This window comes from Alligator sinensis, unplaced genomic scaffold (assembly GCF_000455745.1).
Source record: "Alligator sinensis unplaced genomic scaffold, ASM45574v1 scaffold349_1, whole genome shotgun sequence".
Classification (NCBI taxonomy): Eukaryota; Metazoa; Chordata; order Crocodylia; family Alligatoridae; genus Alligator; species Alligator sinensis.
This window is the reverse complement of record NW_005841856.1, coordinates 5059453-5078445: the sequence shown is the minus strand read 5'-3', so window position 1 is coordinate 5078445 and position 18993 is coordinate 5059453. Positions and strand designations below refer to the sequence as shown.

General features: G+C 40.2%; 1 protein-coding gene across 1 annotated transcript in view; it reads right to left on the bottom strand.

Annotated features, from left to right (window-relative positions):
* The window catches only part of WWOX (WW domain containing oxidoreductase), a 219741-nt gene extending 200748 nt beyond the window's left edge, over nucleotides 1-18993 (bottom strand). The window contains exons 1-4 of the mRNA XM_006016430.2: nucleotides 18695-18993; nucleotides 18263-18327; nucleotides 17592-17649; nucleotides 14677-14855 (exon numbers count right to left, since the gene is read on the bottom strand). Of these exons, the coding sequence (XP_006016492.2) occupies nucleotides 14677-14855; nucleotides 17592-17649; nucleotides 18263-18327; nucleotides 18695-18729 (337 nt within the window). The 5' untranslated portion in view covers nucleotides 18730-18993. The remainder of the gene's footprint in view (nucleotides 1-14676; nucleotides 14856-17591; nucleotides 17650-18262; nucleotides 18328-18694) is intronic.

The following is an 18993-nucleotide window of genomic DNA, read 5'->3' as shown; positions in this document are numbered from 1 at the left end:
TTGAATCTAAGGAACTGTGACAAGGGAAAAACTCACTGTTTTGTATCAGTGATGATTTCAAATAACACACCAGCATGTTTCCCACCAAAAAAAACAGAGGGGGAAAAAAGCCAAAAACTCTCTGGTTTCTTTCTGAGTGCAAACATTTTTGAACAGTTCTCTGGTGAGCTAGCAGTGTCAGGGGTTTCTGTACTGCTGAACCAAGTCCTAATTAAGCATTTAAAAATAAAAGGCTGCATGTTTTTACTCTTCTACTGGCATGTACAACAGCACAATATTAATATAAGTAAACTTAATAAAATTAAAAGAGGAACATTTCATCTGAGACAGAATAATTAAGACACAATGTGCTGTCAGCTAAAAAGTACTGGATCCTGCAACTATGAACCAGCAAATTATTTCAGGATCTTCTCCAAGCTCTTTACAACACTACCGTGCAATCTACTTGTATAAACTAGACCAAACCAAGTTTCTTAAAACAATCTTTAAATATTTATTATTATTCATTTACACAAACAGTGTAGTGTCTAAAATGTATGCTAGGCATTTTACAGAATATGATAAACCAGACTCCTGCCCTACAGAGCTTACAATCTGTAGTACAAAAACGTGTGGGCAAACACTGGAACACAAGGGTGTTTGATTTTTGGCATCTCTCCCTGAACCTCTGTCCTTTTTGGGAATGCAAAGTAGGAATGATTAGTTTAATTATGCAGTGAGGAAAAGTTTTATTACATTTCAGTGTCACTTCAGGGTGCTGGGAAGAGAATTTAATACTGGAGTGATGCAGTTCATCTTTAAAGAGTTTCTTCTGGTGCAAGGAAAGAAAGAGATAGATGCTGGAGAACAAGCAATAGAGGATGCAGAAGTGTGAAGTGAAGGCTTTGAGATTTGCACAGCATTGGGTTACCTCCTGAAACAAGAGCCTTTTTGTTTTAAGAAGGCTCCATTTGAACAGAATAAGTACCGACCTCCCAAGTTCAAAACTGGCAGACCTTTTAGACGTGCTTTTAGCTACGTAGGAAAGAGGGAGAAGGGGAGCTGTTATGTAACTCAAAGGCTCCGTCATGTAGTTCCAACATACAAAGTGAGGCAGGAGATGGAGTTGTTCTGAAACAAAAGATGAAGAATAAGAAGAGTATTAACATAAAGCGTCTACACAAATACAAAGAGCATCGGAAACAAACAAGAAATAGGAGTCATTTACATGAAAGCCTCGTTTCACTGATGGCATGAGATTCTTTCTAGCTGAGTTTCAAGCAAGTGCTCATCTCTGAACTACAAGTTTACATCCAGCAGTTTAAATAGCATCTGGCCATCAAAAACTGGAACCCAGGCAAGCCATCAGCGTAGGCAAGAGCCCAGGAAGAAATGGGATGGCTGTATTGGAGATGGACATTCTTGGTGACAATTTGTTTAAACCATGCAATGCTCTGTCAGGTCCTTCTGTGCAGTTTTTGGGATCAGGTGAAATCCCAAAATCCATTTCCAGCTGAAACTTCAAATCCTGAAAAAGCAACCAGTGTACCTAGATACAGTAATGGTCTAAAACCAGTAGGGTAGGGTTGTGTGTTCCATCTCCACCTCTGCAAGGGATTGGTCTTAAATGTCTTGCACTCTAGAACAAAATATGCTTTGCAATACTTCTCTGAAGGAACTAAAAAGCACGAAACCTCTTTGAGAGCTAGAGAGAGAGGATCGAGTAAACATAACTCACCCAAGGTCACAAAGGATCCAGCCTAATTCCTACTCCTCTCCCAATTCAAAATAGCAAAGGTCCCCCCCCCGCAGTCAGTAACGATAAACTTCTGTTTCTTAAACGTTTAAGACAGATGAAAAATACTTCTTCCTTTTCAGTATCTATTTCAGATATTGCTATGGAAAACATCCATATCCTGTTTTACAGTTTTAAAAATGCCTGCCCTTCCCCACCATGCTGGTTTTGCAAGAAACAAATACAACTTAGACTTCACTGAAAAGCTGACTGCCTTTTGAAAAACTACCTACAGAATTTAGTTTCGATGTAAGCAGAGGGTGTCAGCAAACCTAAAACCTTCTGCAGCTTATTAGAAATCTTCTCCCAAATGTAGCCCACAAGCCAAACTCAGAATGTCAAAATGAGCTTCTTGCCAAATTTCCATGCCCCTCATTCTTGCGTGCTTCAACCAGCAATAACGTAGTTCAGGTTTACAAGCACTTCACCAATACACTTCCGAGTTAGCATCCACAGATGTAAGTAAAATTGGTTCACACCTCTCAGAACAATTGTATTAAGGTTGGGGGCAGACCCTAATAAACACTACATCTTTTTTGAGAGCTTTGTTAACAACTATGGTTGGGAGCACTGATTTTCCGAGTTGACACAACCTTGGGTCCTCCTACCAAAGCAGTGTGACTCCCATGAAGTCCATTATTTTACCTCTATACTGGGGATACTGGGGAGAGAAATGGGGAAAAAAATACAGCGCTGTGACCTTAGGCAAATCAGTCTTTGTAACCATTAGCTGGTCTGTGCGTTACATGATGATAAGGAAATTACCTCCTAGAAGGCTAAGCATCATCAATGATGTTTGAAAAGTGCTGTTATACAAAACCAGGGCGTATTTTTAATGCCATCCAGCAGGAGGGGGAAGAGACCACAAGAAATCTCACAGCTCCTGCCACAGCTGAAAACTTCAAGACTGTGCAACTTTCCTGGGCCAGATTTTCAGAAGTAGGAAGGGCAGCTTTTCCGAAGTGACAAGTGCGAACATCCACATGATGGTGTTTTGACTAATCACAAAGAACTACAGCACAAAACTATTTCTCACACATTTCCTGAATTCAAAAGCTGATGAATTTAGACAGAAAGTATCCGTTCGTATGTATATTCTGCACAGCTCCAGTCATTATTGATTGATATTTTTCACACAGAAGAGAGAGAAAAGAAAGAAGAGGTGGAATGACTGGACTATCTATAAAAAGCACTTACAATGCTGGGGAACTAGTTTGACAAAAATTAGGGGTGATAAAATTATTCGGACCAGGAATAAAAAGCCAGAGGAAGAAATGACCGAGAAATACATTCTGCAATCAAAAAGAACAAAGGACAGCAAGAATAAAACACGTCTGGAGCAGCTTGCTATGCCGAACCACAGATCAAAATGTAAATGAAATATTTTAAACTTATGATGCTTGTTTGCCTGCATTTAAGTTCCTTATTTACAAAGAAATTGTTATGATCCAGAAAGAAGGAACTGGAGCCAGAGAAATTAGCCTGATCTATTTCTTTGTGCCAAGGAAGAACTAAATGAGAACAGTCACTTCAAACCAGTGACTACGAGATGACTGAATTCAACATAGAACTCATCAAATGCCATAATACAAGCACGTTACGATTTCAGGAACCCACAGGTTGTTTGCCCATTTATTTGGGGATGGAGAGGGAAGAGTAATTTCAATACTGAGTCAGCTTAATGCAGTGGGGAAAAGTATTAAAAACCACTACGTAGAAAAAGACCATGAAATCTAAAAGGCGTAACTAGTGATAGACTGAAAACTACACAATGAAGCGCAAGGAAGAGAAAAAACACAAGAGTGGATCAAAAATCAGGCTGTCTGTGTGCTCAAGTGGATATGCAAAGGTCCGAAATTTAAGGAGAAGGCTAGTAATGGAAGATAGGGAGAAGTACTGAACAAATACTGAGTTCCAGTTTCCAGGGAATAAGATAAAGGTAGCAAAAGAGTAAAGGGAGCTTAAAAAACTACCCAAAGTAATGAAGGACCATCATCCCTAGTAAGATAATATAATGAATATTAAAATTCCTTATTGTAAAGAGCATAACAAAACCAAGAGCTATAAACAGTATTAGCTTTTAAAAACCTGAGTCTCAAAAACCAACCTGAACTGTTTTTGAGCAAGACTATTACAAAATAAATGTATGAAGAGGAACAGAGCAGACAACATATATGGCCATTCATTACGAGTAACCCCATCTTACATGTATGCATTTGTAGTATTACTTCTCCTGATACTACATATACTAGGAGAAAGTCTGGTCTCACTGATTTTTAATGGAAGTTTTGCCATCTTCTTCAACGAAGACATGATATTACCCTTTGTCTGTAACAGCTTTATATTTCCCCTCCATCAGAGTTAGAGTTTGAGTTTCAAATTTCCTACAAATAAACTAAAATAAAATCAAGTCAGCTTCCTCTTAATTGACACTTCATGAGAAGTTTAGAGGGAGCTTTTCTCCTTCTGAGCTCACAAGCTCCACAAAAGAGTTGGGTACCAACAGAAAAGACAAGCTGATGCATTAAAAAGCTAAAAGGAAAGTCTCATGCAAAAAAGTTAAAGCTTAGTTACAAGCTTATTAGTACTATCATACAGCAGAGTCAAGAAATTCTTGACCATTTTTCTGCATGGAATTGTACCATTTTCTCAGAAGACAAGAACATGAAAAACTCTGTAAATGGATAATTATTCTTTTATTTTACAAAAAAATAATCTTCTGAAGAACCCTAATATACAAAAAAAACCAGTAAAAAAGTACAACTGTTGTGTTAGGGATTTTTAACTATGTAAATGCAAGATATTGCAAGGAATAAGTCCCGTGTTGATAAAGAAATGACGACCAGACGCTTCATTTCAAATCTCAATCCTTAGAAGGGGATATATCAGTGTTTATAAACAGAAAAACCTGCATGGCAAATCATATGCAAGATGTTTTTGCAAGAAGCAGCAAATAGATTCGAGTCTTTTTAACCCTTCAATAATATAGAATTGAACATGCATCATTAGTGAAAATGTTTATTCTACAGACACGTCATTCAAGTGTTAAAAATTATTAATAAGGAAGTATGTCATAGGCATATGGTTAAATCCCATCCTATGTGAAAAGATTCCATTATAAAAGTAATCATTATTGAACCTTTTAGTCCAGATGTAATTTTTTACATGTTACAAGTTTGGCATGCATTGTGAATTTCAGCCAAGGTTGATAAAGTTCAATAACTTAGCTAACCAACCATATGTACTACTCATTACAGAAGTAATAAATAGATTCATCAAAATGGACATGAAAAAGCAATATGAAAATCTGATCCCATTTCCAGCTAACTCCATAAAAAATAAATTACACAGGTCCAAGAGGTTCTTTGAACAGTTTGGGAATATTATACATAGTAAGAGCCATATGTAAAATAGTATAAAAATGCCAAATTGGGTTCAGTGATTTGAAATTTGGTTTTAACCTGTAGTTGACAATGGCCAATTGCATAACACACTGGAAAAATGGTCTTGGGTTTCCTGAGCTTTCAGCTTCACCATGCAGACAACACCTCTTGGAGCACCCCATACACTTTTTGTGTGTTTTACACATTAGTTGCTCACATAACCGTACGCGCCTCCCCAGTCATTGCCCAAAAGTGTTGTGAGGCCTCTCATTGTTCTCTTAGAAACCCATAAGTGCAGTGCTTTTACAAGTAGCAAACGGGACAAGAACCTTACCTGCTCTGAAACTTAGAGTTTGTCTACAAAAGGAAAAAGCCAGGAATAGCTAGTGGCAAATAGTTATTTTACACTGACTCCCTATATAGGCACATTCAGGCCTTGTCTACACTACATAGAAGAATCCTTCTTTCTGCTGGCGTAATAAAATCACCTTTTCAACTGAAGAGGGCTTCTGTGGCCACCTGACAGCTAATGGAAAACTCAAGGAGACACACCTGCACCCTCCATCATCTGCCACATATAGTTTAACAGCTGTCTCTCATCCAAATGTACTTCACACCCTGCCAGAACATCTGCTGCAAGAGCGCACAGGTTTGGCAGAAGCTATGTGGAACCGCTAGATCAGTGGCTGCCACAAAAGCCCAGGCTGCCACAAGACCTTCTCAGAGGTGCCTTGGCATGGGCACTGCTGTGACCTGGCAGAACTGCTCTTCTGCAGAGCCAGACAAGATGGGCTCTGGCACATGCACTCCTGACTCATTAGGGTTCTGTGATCACCCAAAACCAGGTAGTGCCCGCTCTTGCTGCAGCCCTTCCCAGCCTGACCCTCCTCACACCTCTCGGGGAAACAGAGGCACGTGGGACAGCTCCACCTGTCCCGTACTCCTCTGTTTCCAGAAGATGCTTTGCAGGTTCAGAGCTTATCTTCTCTTGAAATTTAAATTATAGCCAAAAACAGTGATCCAAGCAATGAGGATTTTTGGATTCTGACACTTAAGTGCTGTATTACAAAACTAGGAACTGGGCTATATAACCTAGGTTCCTTGGGTGAATTTGATATCTTTTATTAGACCAACCCAAATGGTTGGAGAATAGTTATTAAGCAAGCTTTCGGGTTCAAAAACCCTTCGTCAGGCTCAGGAAGCTGCAGCAGTTGCTGTGTGCTCTTCCTGGATGGAATGAAAAGTAAAGAAGCCAGGGGCTGGGCCGGGCGGGGGAGTCAGTTGCCAGGCAGATTATAATGTATCAAAAATCCAATGTCTATGTTTAGTCCCTGATCTCTAGTATCCAGCAGGTTGATGAAATGGAGCTCATAGGCTCGTCTCTGGGATGTGTTGTGTAAATTTCCCTTGAGGATCAGGACTGAGAGATTGGAGAGAGAGTGGCCCTCCTGTGAGACATGTGCCCCCACAGGTAATTGGGTGTTTCTGTCTTTGATGGATTTCCGGTGTGCGTTCATTCTGGTGCGCAGTTGTTGTCTGGTCTCTCCTACATATCTTCCATCAGGGCATTTGGTGCATTGGATGAGGTATACTACATTCCTGGAGGTGCAGCTGTAAGATCCTGGGATGCTGATGGCTCTGTTGTGGGGTGTAGTAATAGTGGGGGTGGTGGAGATGTGGGGGCAGGTTTTGCATTTCTTGTCATGGCACGGTCTGGATCCTTTTGGTGTGTTCTGGGGTTGAGGAAGTTTGCTTCTGGTGATGAGGTTGGCGAGGTTCGGTGCTTGTCTGAAGGCTAGGATGGGTGGCTCTGGGAAGATCTTTTTAAGAATAGGGTCTTTTTCTAATATGGGTTGCAATTTTTTGAGGATTTTCCGTACAGGTTCAAGGGATGGGTGATAGGTCATAACCAGCGGTGTGCGATTTGTGGGTGTTTTTCTTCTGTACTGCAGCAGTTCTTCACGTGGTATCCAGGTGGCTCTTTCAAACGTGCGATCTACCTCTCTGGAGGAGTGTCCTTGCTGGGTGAAAGCCTTTTTAAGATTGGTGAGGTGGCAATCCCGGGTGTTCTCTTCAGTACAGATGCGGTGGTATCTGAGGGCTTGGCTGTATATCACTGCTTTTTTGGTGTGTAAAAAAAAAAAAAAGGTAAAAAGGTTGGCATACTGTGGGGCCATTTTAGTGCCCATAGCTGTTCCCATCATCTGGAGGAAGTGTTGATTATTAAAAGTGAAATTGTTGTGTGTGAGGATGAAGTGTATAAGCTCAGTGATATCTTTGGGTCTGTATTCTGGGTTGTAATCTTGTTCCTGTAGATATGTAAGGCAGGCATGGATGCCATCCTGGTGTGGGATGTTGGTGTATAGGCTGGTAACATCCATGGTGGCTAGGAGTGTGTTGCTGGGAAAGTGGTCTATGTTTTTAAGTTTCCGTAGCAAGTCTGTGGTGTCTTGGACAAAACTTGCTCTGTGGGTGACAAGCGGTTTTAGGATGGATTCAACAAAACCTGATATTTCCTCAGTTAGGGTCCCATGGTTGGATATGATAGGTCTGCCAGGGTTCCCTTGTTTGTGGATTTTAGGGAGCATGTAAAAAGTCCCTGGGTTAGGTAGCGGGGGGATCAAGCCCAGCCCCTGGCTTCTTTACTTTTCATTCCATCCAGGAAGAGCACACACCAACTGCTGCAGCTTCCTGAGCCTGACGAAGGGTTTTTGAACCCGAAAGCTTGCTTAATAACTATTCTCCAACCATCTGGGTTGGTCTAATAAAAGATATCAAATTCACCCAAGGAACCTTGTCTGCCTATATCCTTAGACCAACACGGCTACAACCTAAACCCCTGCTATATAACCTATACACCTATTCTGATCTCTAACTTTTACAATAGGTTGATCAGGTACATGTTATAGGTAGGTAAGGCTATAGTAAATGACGTGTCACAAGTCAAACATCAGTAGACAAAGCGGGATGAGTCTATTATCACAGGCAATTTAATTGAGAGAGAGAAAGAGAAACAGCAATATGAATAAAAGAAGGGAAACATGCATATCAAACTTATAGAAAATTTAAAGCTGGATTATCCAAAACAGATTGAGAAGGCATATAGCACATACCTCAATATAATATTATAAAGCTTCCTAATAATGCAGCTCTGTATAGATAGCAGCAGCAGGAGTAGTAGTAGTAGTAGTAGTAACAGAATGACTTCTCACACAAGCTTTTGTTCTTGGAAGAATTATAAAGTAATGAGGGACTGCATTGTACTGTGGGTGTTTTTAACAGCGCCTCGTATACCAAGTACTCCATTTGGATTGGGCCTCTTGGTGATACAACACCAAGAGATGAATAAATATTTTATTTAACAGAAACAGGTAGGAGATGCTGAAGCAACTAAGGCTTAAGACACTTTTACTGAAAGTGATATGTTTAAAAAAAAAAAATGAAAACTTGTGAAGTCAAACGTTAGAGAAATACAATGCTTATAGTTCAGGTAAGTTAAATATAGAAAGTTATAGGAATTCTTTCAGTATTCAGTTAAAAAATAAAATGCGCAAAACCAAAAATGCCTGCAATTTCCATCCAGGAAGAGCACACACCAACTGCTGAAGCTTCCTTAGCCTGACGAAGGGTTTTTGAACCCGAAAGCCTGCTTAATAACTATTCTCCAACCATTTGGGTTGGTCTAATAAAAGATATCAAATTCACCCAAGGAACCTTGTCTGCCTATGTCCTTAGACCAACACGGCTACAACCCAAACCCCTGCAATTTCCTAGCTCATTTGATGTGGGCATCCCTTAGATGTGCTGCAACTGATTGTTTTGACCTTAATATATTAAAATACAATGATTTCTCATTCTTTGAATAAAAAAGCCACTGTAAACAATGGGTTTATAGAGTGCATACATAAACTATAGGGGTTTACAAAAACCCTTTGGATGAGCTGGATTGGATTGGATGGACTGGATTGGAGCTGGATTTTCCCCTAATGTTTTCCATAGTCTGCTACAATACACAAATATGCATACTTTAATAGTAATACTGCATAAACAGCTGTGTTTCATTTATACTGCTTACACTACTTTCATTTTCATTTTTACTGTTAATAGGTAAACAGTTCAGAAAACAAAAGCTCAGGTACATGCCATTTCAAAGTCATAGAGCGTACCTTTATATGGACCTTAAAGCAGATTGCAATCTTTGTATAGTTCCTAGAAAATCTTATTATTCACTTCACCATCCTCTCTCCCACTCCCCCCAAAAATATATAGACTATTAAAAGCTACTTGTTGTATCATTTGGCAAAATTAATTGCAGGTACACTTTAAACTATTGTATCTTTATATAAAAAGAAATTTAAATGAAACAGACAACAAGCTTTGCAAAACTTGAACTTTACTATTGAAAATTAAATATATACAACCCACATTACAAAGATTCAAAAGAACTTACCAAAAATAAAGGAGGAAAATATTATGGTTCTCTCTTTTGTCCTGTATTTTCAAATGGCAACACAGCCCTCTAGTGGGACAAATAATGAACCGGGAATTTTTGTTCAAAGTAGAGCCAAGCTACAAACTAACTATTTTCTTTGTAACCATACTAAGGCTTCAGTCCTGTAAAATCTTAGCCACGAGTCTAAATCTTATGTATTGGGAATTTACTTTATTTACTTTACTGGAAATGACTGATGCTTGAAGTTAAGCATACAGCTTAAAACTGAAAAGGAGTAAGGTTCACATTTCTGAGAACCAATGGGTTGAGAACACAAAAGCATTCATGAATCAAACTTGTGTTTTTTTGTTTTTAACTTTACTAGTTTTATTGCACCGTGAAATTATAAACTCGTTTTCTTATATAACATTTAGGACTACTCAATTCAATGCATCTTAACACTAAGCAAAATTCAAGAAAATATTTTTATTATAAGATACATAAAATTAAGTCAGAAAATTGAAATAGAGATGCCCATGCTGTAACCTCAAGAAACAGCATTTTTTTTGTACAGAGTTTGCAGAGGCTACGTGGTAAGACCTAAGTACCAGAGGGAAAAAAGAACTACCTATGTTTTCAAGTGGCCAATGGTCACATTTTTATAAATTCATTTTTTTTTAAACCAGCAGTTTTAACATATATTACTTTGCTCCTAGGATATATCCTAGATGCACCTCCACAAAAGCAATCCTTTAATTTCTTAAACATATTTAGTGATATTTTTAAAGTAAAACAAAGATACACACAGAGAAGTAACCGTTAGAAAAGCCAAAACCGTCCAACATGAATTCAATGCTCCTATTAATGTTACCACGTTTCTCCATAGTGGAACTTGCTCTGGATGAAGTGTTAGCTCTAAAGAAGGTAAATCTTAAAGAAAAACTTTGAGGGAAGGGAAAATCACAGGCGTGTGAGTTCCAGCAGTATTTCCTCAAGCACATCCAATCAAAATAAGATCATTCTCAGCATTGATATAGTACTTTATACTTTCAGAACATTATACAATGGTTAATTAGTCCTCAAAGAATTGTTCCAGATGTGCAAAGAGATTCAAGTTCTGTACCAACATGCAGGTAACTCAGTTGACACTAGAGCTCAGTATCTGATGATTTCTAGTCCTAACTCTTATGGATGGGGCAGTCTCAAGAAATTTCACAATATGCTATGATCTGGACAAGAACGTTAGCAGGCAAGTCCTATGGGCAAAGCAGCTCAGTAAACATGGAGGAAAGCAAAGAATGGATCTCTCCTTCACATTACAACAAACAATGAAGGGGGAAAGCAAGGCTCATATCTAGATCTAACATACGAAGGTCAAGGCGATATACCAAACCAGGACAAGTCTCCTAAACTGTCCTGTACCCGAGCCTCAAAGACCTTTGAAATAGTACAAGTTATTTAAGAAACGCTAACCTTGTAATCACTCTCCTGCCTCTTGCTTCACAGCAGATGGTAACAAGTGACAGATGCAAAGCTAGAATCTGCAGTGATAACAAATATGCAAGAGCAGCCAAGAGATTTGAGGCTTATGGGCCACGATTTTAGCCTAAGCATTTATAAGTGTTCTACGTTATGCTGACAAACGTATGAACTTCAGGGTTTCTGGTCCACATTTCCTGACTACATGGCACAGCGTAAGGCCAAGGTCTAGTTCACCTCCACGACACCATAAGGTTGGCAGTACAATATTTCTGATCCTGGCCAGGATGCCAAGCTATACCTACAGTGGGTAATTAGTTCACTGTTGCACTGTGGCACATGCAACACCCACACGCAGTCCATTTGCCTTGCAATCTGCTCAGTGAGGTCAGGAGAGGGTTGAATAGTTCTCCACAGTTTTTTCAAATGACCTTCGATACCCTTTGTGTAGCTAAGATCACGGTTCACACAGTCTCATAACAAGATGTATGCCTTAAGTTCTTATAGTGGTTGGATGCCAAAAAAGCGGGGTGCATTCTGGGACTGGTCAGGGTCAAAAGGCCCAAGTACCTGTACGCGTCTGTATTTAATACTACATGTGATCTTAATCAAACTGGGAAATAAGGTTAATTTGGCCTCTCCTCCAGGCTGAGGAATGCAGTGGCCAATAAATGATGAAGGTTGTTGCAAGATAGAATCAATACAGTTAAGTCTAGGACAAGAATGGCAAGCCTGTGACATGCCTATCTCCAGTGGCACGGACAGCCTCTGCAAGTGGCACGCAACAGACCAGAGAGGGGACAGGGAGCACAGGGGCAGATAGGGCAGGAAGTCAAAAGCAGAGTGAGAGACTGGGGAAAGGGTGCACGGCAGGAAGCAGAGAGCAGTTCAGACAAGGGAAGGAGAAGAGAGTTGCACTCGGGGATGGTGTGGAACTACTTTGTGGTACATTTGCCAAAAAGGTTAGTCCCACTGGTCTAGGATTATACTTCCTGCCTAGTCTCTCTTACACTTTGGTCCTCTTAAAACATAGTTTCCCGTTACCCTGACAGATTAACATGTTGCAGCTGACTCTCAAAATATTTAATAGGCACTGGCAGCCAATTCTAGTACCAAAAAGCATGTACACACCTCTAACCACCAAGTACTGAAATATTAATCTTCATTGGCAAACAGAGAAAGAAATCTTGTCCCAAGTGCCATGCACCTTCAGGAGATGCCAAATCCTTTCCTCATACTAAGCATGAGGAAACTTGCTCCACTTTTGTTTCACTCAAAATCTGAATGGCAACTTCTTTCCCACTTAAGATGAGCTTCACCTGGCTCAAGATTATTTGTGAAAACCAAAATTCCACCAGTAGACTCAAATTTTAAAAAAGCTACAGTAAAAAATGCTTTACGTTGATAAATGAAATCCTATAAAAAACTTGTTTTCATTAACTCCTCCCTGTTACTGTTTAAGAAAGTCTTACATACAGCTAAAAAGGTCCATCTTTTAGTAAACGAACCAATTATACATTTGCATCATCAAACATGTTGCGCATACAGCAATGCTTGTTTAGAGAAGTATGCCGAGGTCTGGTATACCTATAACAGGGTGTGTCTACATGAGATACTAACCGTGCAGTAGCCTACTAATACTGTGCAATAGCGTGCCGGACAATTCCTGTGCTATTACGCTACTGCACCGTAGTATTAGGCTACTGCGCACTTAGCTTCTGTAAAAATCCGTGCGCCAGCACCACTGAGCAGTAGCGCCAGTTGCTGTGCACTGATTTAATACTTGGTTATGCAAGCACTAAACTTAATGCACAGTAACTACAATGCATTAATAAACACGTAGATGCACCCACATTTATTAAACCCTAATAGGTTCTGTGAACGACAAAGCTCAAAGTTAAAATAAGGCATGTGCTAATAATTAGGCCTGTGCGAAGCGGCTACTATTCACTTCAGATTCAGATTTGGCCGATTCAGGGGACAGCGATTCAATTTGGTGGTTCAAATCACTGTCCCAAATCAATCTGTCCAAATCCGATTCGGAGATTTGGCCGCCGCCAAAGAGCACGAATCTCCAAATCAAACAGACCCCAGCCCCCGCCCACTCTCCCAGTCCTGTCAATGGCTGCCCCACTCAGCACCAGCGTCCTGGCACTAAAAAAAAAAAAGAGAAGCCCTACATTCACCGGTTCCTGCCAGGTGGCGGGGGTGGGGAGCAGGCAGGAGATGGGGTCTGGCAGGGGTCCCCCCATGGTCCCCTCCCTCTCCTCCACCCGTCCTCCCGTCCCAGCCCAGCACGAAGCCTAGGTCCAGCTCCCTGCAGCAGTGAGTGCGAACTGCCCAAACCTCCGAATCTTTTTCAAATCTATTCGGAAGCTTCAAATCGATTTGGACCTTTTAACTAGTCTCCCGATTAGATTTGGATTCAGAGATTCGGCCGCCAAATCGAGCCAAATCTCCTCCAAATCGAATCAGCAACTGAAGCTTCGCACAGCCCCACTGACAATATGCAACTTTCAAGTTACAGTATGGTAACTTTTTCATGAGCTCTTATTTCAGATTGTACCCAAGACAGTTGAAAAGAAACTAACAGCATGAAGGAAAGTCAGAACAAAACTCTCTCAAAAGTCACCTCATGGCACAAAACAGCTTTTTGTGTCCCAAGGATGCAACTTTTCAGATTCTCTATAAAAAAACATGGCTATAATTTGAATGCCGATTACTGTACTCACCTGTTATTATAATGGCTCAAGAGTCAAAATGTAAGCCTCAGAAAGCTATTAAGGACTACCAATAATTTTTATGAAAGTTTTTGATAAACTCAATGGAGTACTGGCTTGAAAAATTATCAAGTTTAATACCCAATCCCTGTCCAGCAAAATTTAGTAGCAGAAACAGGAAACTCTGAGAGACAACCCGTGTGTACCTTAACCAGGGGTTCGTGATATTTTAAGAATGGTGGGCTAAAATAATCCAAGTGGGTCCAAGGCAGGCCACCGCTTGCAATCCAGCCGCTGCTGTTACTCTTCCCTCACTACTCACTATCCCCGCCACTGAATTTCTACCAGTATACTTGCAACGTGCCACAAAATGCCAGTGAATTGTCAGCAACATCCTAGCTCCACGAGCCAGATTTATTTAAAAAAAATAAGAAGTTGTGGATGGGCTGGATTAAGCCCATGAGCCATAGTTTGCTGACCCCTTATCTTAACTATAAGTACGATGAGTATGAATTAATCCAGACTGGTGAACCAGAACAGGAGGAGAAAAAATAGAACAGCATCTTCTGGGAGGAAAAAGAACAAACCGTTCCTAGTCTTGGATTAAAAAATCTAGTCTTAATTTTAAAAACAAATACATAATTAAAGATGTCCTAACGGTGTGCCTCTACATATACCACAGCACATCAGATCAGTGTAAAACATGAATGCTTAGAATGATTTGGGGGAACCAAGTGTCCAAAACACACAATATTTGAATGCAATTTCAATCCAGAAGTGTGAATAATTCAGTGTGTACACATTTTGAAATAACCAAACATCACTGCTCAAAACTGCTTAGAATTCAATAAACCATAAAAGTTTACCTCGAGTCTCATAACAACATACCTATTCCTGAATTTGCTCCAGTGACGATGACCACTTTTCCACTCAAATCACAACCCTGAAGTATCTCCATTGCAGTACTGTTTCCATCATATTTCTGTCTAGTTGTAGGTTTGACTGGATTCTCTTCCACTGTAAACGCCAGTCTCGGGTCAAGGTACGTGGTCCTTTTGTTTATATGGCTGGAAAAGAAACAAAACATTTCAAACTAATTTCTGCTGTATCCGTATTCTTCCGAAAGATTGCAAACACAGGGAAAAGGACTGAGAAGGAAAAAAGTTTCAAGTTGACGTTGTAAAACATCCTCGAAACTGAAATGTTGTGTTTCAGTGCTTCTAAATGATCCTGAAATGCTTCACAATGAGGAAGACCAACATTAAACTACACATTGCCATGTTGTTCTACATTGTCTCATGGGACTCATAGTTCAGGTGCATGGTGCCCTCATTCTCCTCTATGGACCAGGCTCCCTTGGTGGATAGCACATCCCATGATGCACCAGGAAGAGCTGAGTCAGAGTAAAACTGATGAAAGATGTAGACCTCTAAGGAGCTTGGCTCACAAGAAAGACCGGAGTTTGAATTACAACTCCCAAAACATAATGCATCAATAGCAGGGTGGATAAAAATCAACAATTAAAAAAAAAAAAAAGATCTTTTTTATTTAAATCAGATTTTTTTGATTTAATCACATTTTGTGTCAAGATGCGTTTTTAAAAAAGATAAATTTATTTTAAATTAAAACTACCTTTATATATGTTAAAGCTCAATGATATCATCATGAAATACGGATTATAACTTCTAATTATACACTATTTGAGACAATATATTCATGTAACCTTTTTAGAAGTTTTACAAATAGGTCACAACAGGCCATGGACTATATTAGGGGTCCAATCTTATGGGGTTCCCAGAGGCTCCTCTATAGATTCATAAAGATTAAAGAAAACCAATGGGACTCAGTGCTCAGTTTTGAAGATCCCATTAAGAATCTCTGCAACGCTTAGTTTCAGTTCTCAAACTGTGGATTTGTCTCCAAAAATCATCGGCAGACAAGGTTCGTTGGGTAGATGTGATATCTTTTATTAGACCAACTAAATAGTTGGAAAAAAAATTCTTTGCACGCTTTTGGGCACAAATGCCCTTCTTCAGGCATAGGGAGAGCTTGTCGTCTCCAGCAATAACATCCTTGTTCACAGCAGTATATGGAGATGAGAAATAACAGACCTGATTACCCATCCATCAGCCCTATCGTCTCTCTGCAAGTTTGTGTACACAGCAAGAATGCACTTTTTGTAGAAAACTGCTAAATCAAAGCTTCATGACCAGTGATTTAAATCGATTTCATTTCAATCAAATACACCCTGACCAATAGGGAAATGCAGTTAATGTCTTATAAAACTTATCCAAAACCAAGAGTTTTGAGCCAGAATTTTCTTTTGTTGAACTATCTAGAGTCCATTCAACCCAAATTATTTCTTTCAGCTTTTCTCAACAGAAAATCTGTGAATACTCCAATAGAAAACACAACTTCCCCCAATCACTTCTATGTACCAGTAACCGCTGCTCACACAAATGAATGTCTCAGGTCATAGATTTTACATTCTACCATTCAGAGTGTAAATATTCTTCCCCCTCAGCTGACTGCCTCCCTTCTCCTTCCTACCAATGCCTTTACTGTGCAAGGCCCATTATTCCTTGTGATCTTTCTTTCCTCTCCCTTTCGGTGCCCTGCTTTCCTTTCCATGCTTCTGTGAACTTACCCCTTCTGCCATTTCATCTTGCTCAAGCTTTCTTTTTGTCTTTTTGATTGTAATCAGTTCCAGGTAGGGACAGTCAATTCTGTTTTTGTACAGCCTCCAATACATTTTGAGAACTATCATAGTATTAACCACCAACCAGGAAAGCTTAGCCCTCCTTATAATATCAGATATGCACGCTCAATGTATGACAGACTTCAACTTACAAAAACTGATCCATACGACTGTCTTTTTAAGTAGTAAGCACTAAAATTTCTGTTGTTCTTAAAGACGCTGAACTGTTAAAAGATGTGACCACATTTTGTGTAAGCAATTACAAGCTAGATAACAAAGAAGAAAAAATAATTCTTAACTATGTGATCTGTTTGTATACAAGTTTATTTGTGATCTCGGTATACAGGAGATACATTTTGTTTTCATCTAAATTTCCTTAGTTGATGTTACCAAAAATTTGTTTCTATATTCTTTCCTGGTTAGTTGCAGGCAGGCACTAGAAATCTATTGCTTCCAACTAACACATAACTGTCCTCTTAGAAGTGACGATTAATTCTTCGTGACAGCATGTAGTGCTCTTCTGTTTAAACAAAGGACTTTGAAAAATATAAATGTGGTGGAAGTTTAGATTGTATTACTTCCTTAAAAGTTGTATTTAACTATAAAGTCTCAGTTTACTGGTTTCTGTGTATATTTAACTAAAAACATTGTAAAGCGCTGTAGCTTAGTAAGACAATACATCAGGGGTCAGCAAGCCCCAGCACATGTGCCAGAACATGACATGTGAAGTCATTTTGCTTGGCATGCCACAGCTGGCCCTGGCTCTGGGCAAGCCCCTGCCACCCACCATGGAGCCCAGGCTGCTCGGAGCAGGCAGTCACAAGCCTGCAAGCAGCTGCACCAGGGTCCAGAACCCCGGCCCAGCTTGCCGCTGCCTGCATGTGCGCCCCAATGAGCACAGCGGGGAAAGGGTAAGGGCTGTGCTGCCACAACAAGGCTCAGGGCCCTCACGGCTCCCCTGCCACCTGCACAGCACACCAACATCTTCCAAGTCAATATTGCGGGGTTTTTGACACTCGGCCCAAAAACGTTGCCAACCCCTGCAATAGATCTTTATGCCATGGCCCCCTTCTGTTCATTCATTTTCCTTATTTTATATACTTACTCCACAAAGTAGACTTGGCCATTTTCATCCGTTTCCTGCTCCCATCCATATGGCAGATCTAGAACGTCACCACAGAAAACATTACATTTATACAGCAGTTGAGAGTTGGGTCATATGTAGAATACCCTGGTTTAGTTTGCATTCACCTGACCAAGATCTCTGCTGGTAAATAAACTGAGAAAGCGCTTGTAAAAAAGAGATTTTGTTTTCTCCTACACCAGTACTCAGCTCAGATAAAAGGGAGGAAGCTGTCACGCTCTCTGCTTCCGAGACAAGCAACAAATACGGGAAAATGGAAACAGCATTGGCAAAAGACTCACCTATCCCAAGGGAACTCTCTGCTGGGGAATTCCAGGTGGACTACAGTCCATTTGCACCAATCAAATGGAACAGGGGTGTCATAATACCATAACCTTGCCTTGAGTCCACATCCATTTTGAGCCAGTGCAAGCAGAAAGCCCCCACACTGCTAGTAATACTTTGGCCTTCGTAAGCTACAGTCCTGCAGGTCAATCCACATGTACAGCATACACGCGAAGCCCTACAGCAATCATCCACGTTTGCCAACATGATTTAGTTTACCACACTGGGACCACATCTGTATAAAACAGCCCCATAAACCCACACTCATTTCAATCATCTGTTACAACTTACAAAAACCTAACACAAACCTCCTGCAACTCGTTTCCTTTTGCCTGATTTAGGATGCTCCCATTGGGTTTTCTCTTCCAGATGACTAAAAAAAATAAAGAGAAAAAAAACAATTAAACAATAGCTTGATGATGCATTAACTTTCGAATACAACATCTCTGCAGAGTTCCTGCAGCAATGTGATTTGGCAGTTATCTGTGGTATAAACCTGTTGAGTAAAAGAAACTCAGTCCCTTAGCAAGCTGCTAATATCCCTAAAAATAAGTTTCCCTAAAACTAAGTACTCCTTAAAATAAGTTTCACAAGTGCAGCCTATCATAACTGGATTCTGCAGTGCCAGTCTTTTAAGCAAAACCTAGCTGGACAGATTAACAGACTAAAAGGCTCTCCTATTCAAACCTGAGTTTGAATCCTAATCCAAGGATGGCATCTCATTTCTCAGAGATATTTACTTGCAAACATAAGAGAGTGAGGAATACTTTGGCATGGGCCAGCAAATGGCACATTTCTCAATAACTGGTTCATGCAAGATGGCTGCATTCCTAGCATCTAAAGTAGGTCATTGCCTACAGAAGCTCTTTTCTCTCTGAAGCACTCAGTCTCTAAGGTGCCACTGTGCCCAACCTTCTGCCATCTTTGGCCGTGCACAACTAACCAACCACCTCCGTGCTTCCACAAACTGGTTTAACCATATTATGAAACATCCCACACTGGACAAAGAACAAGCCCAGTGGCAAAAAAGTTATTACGT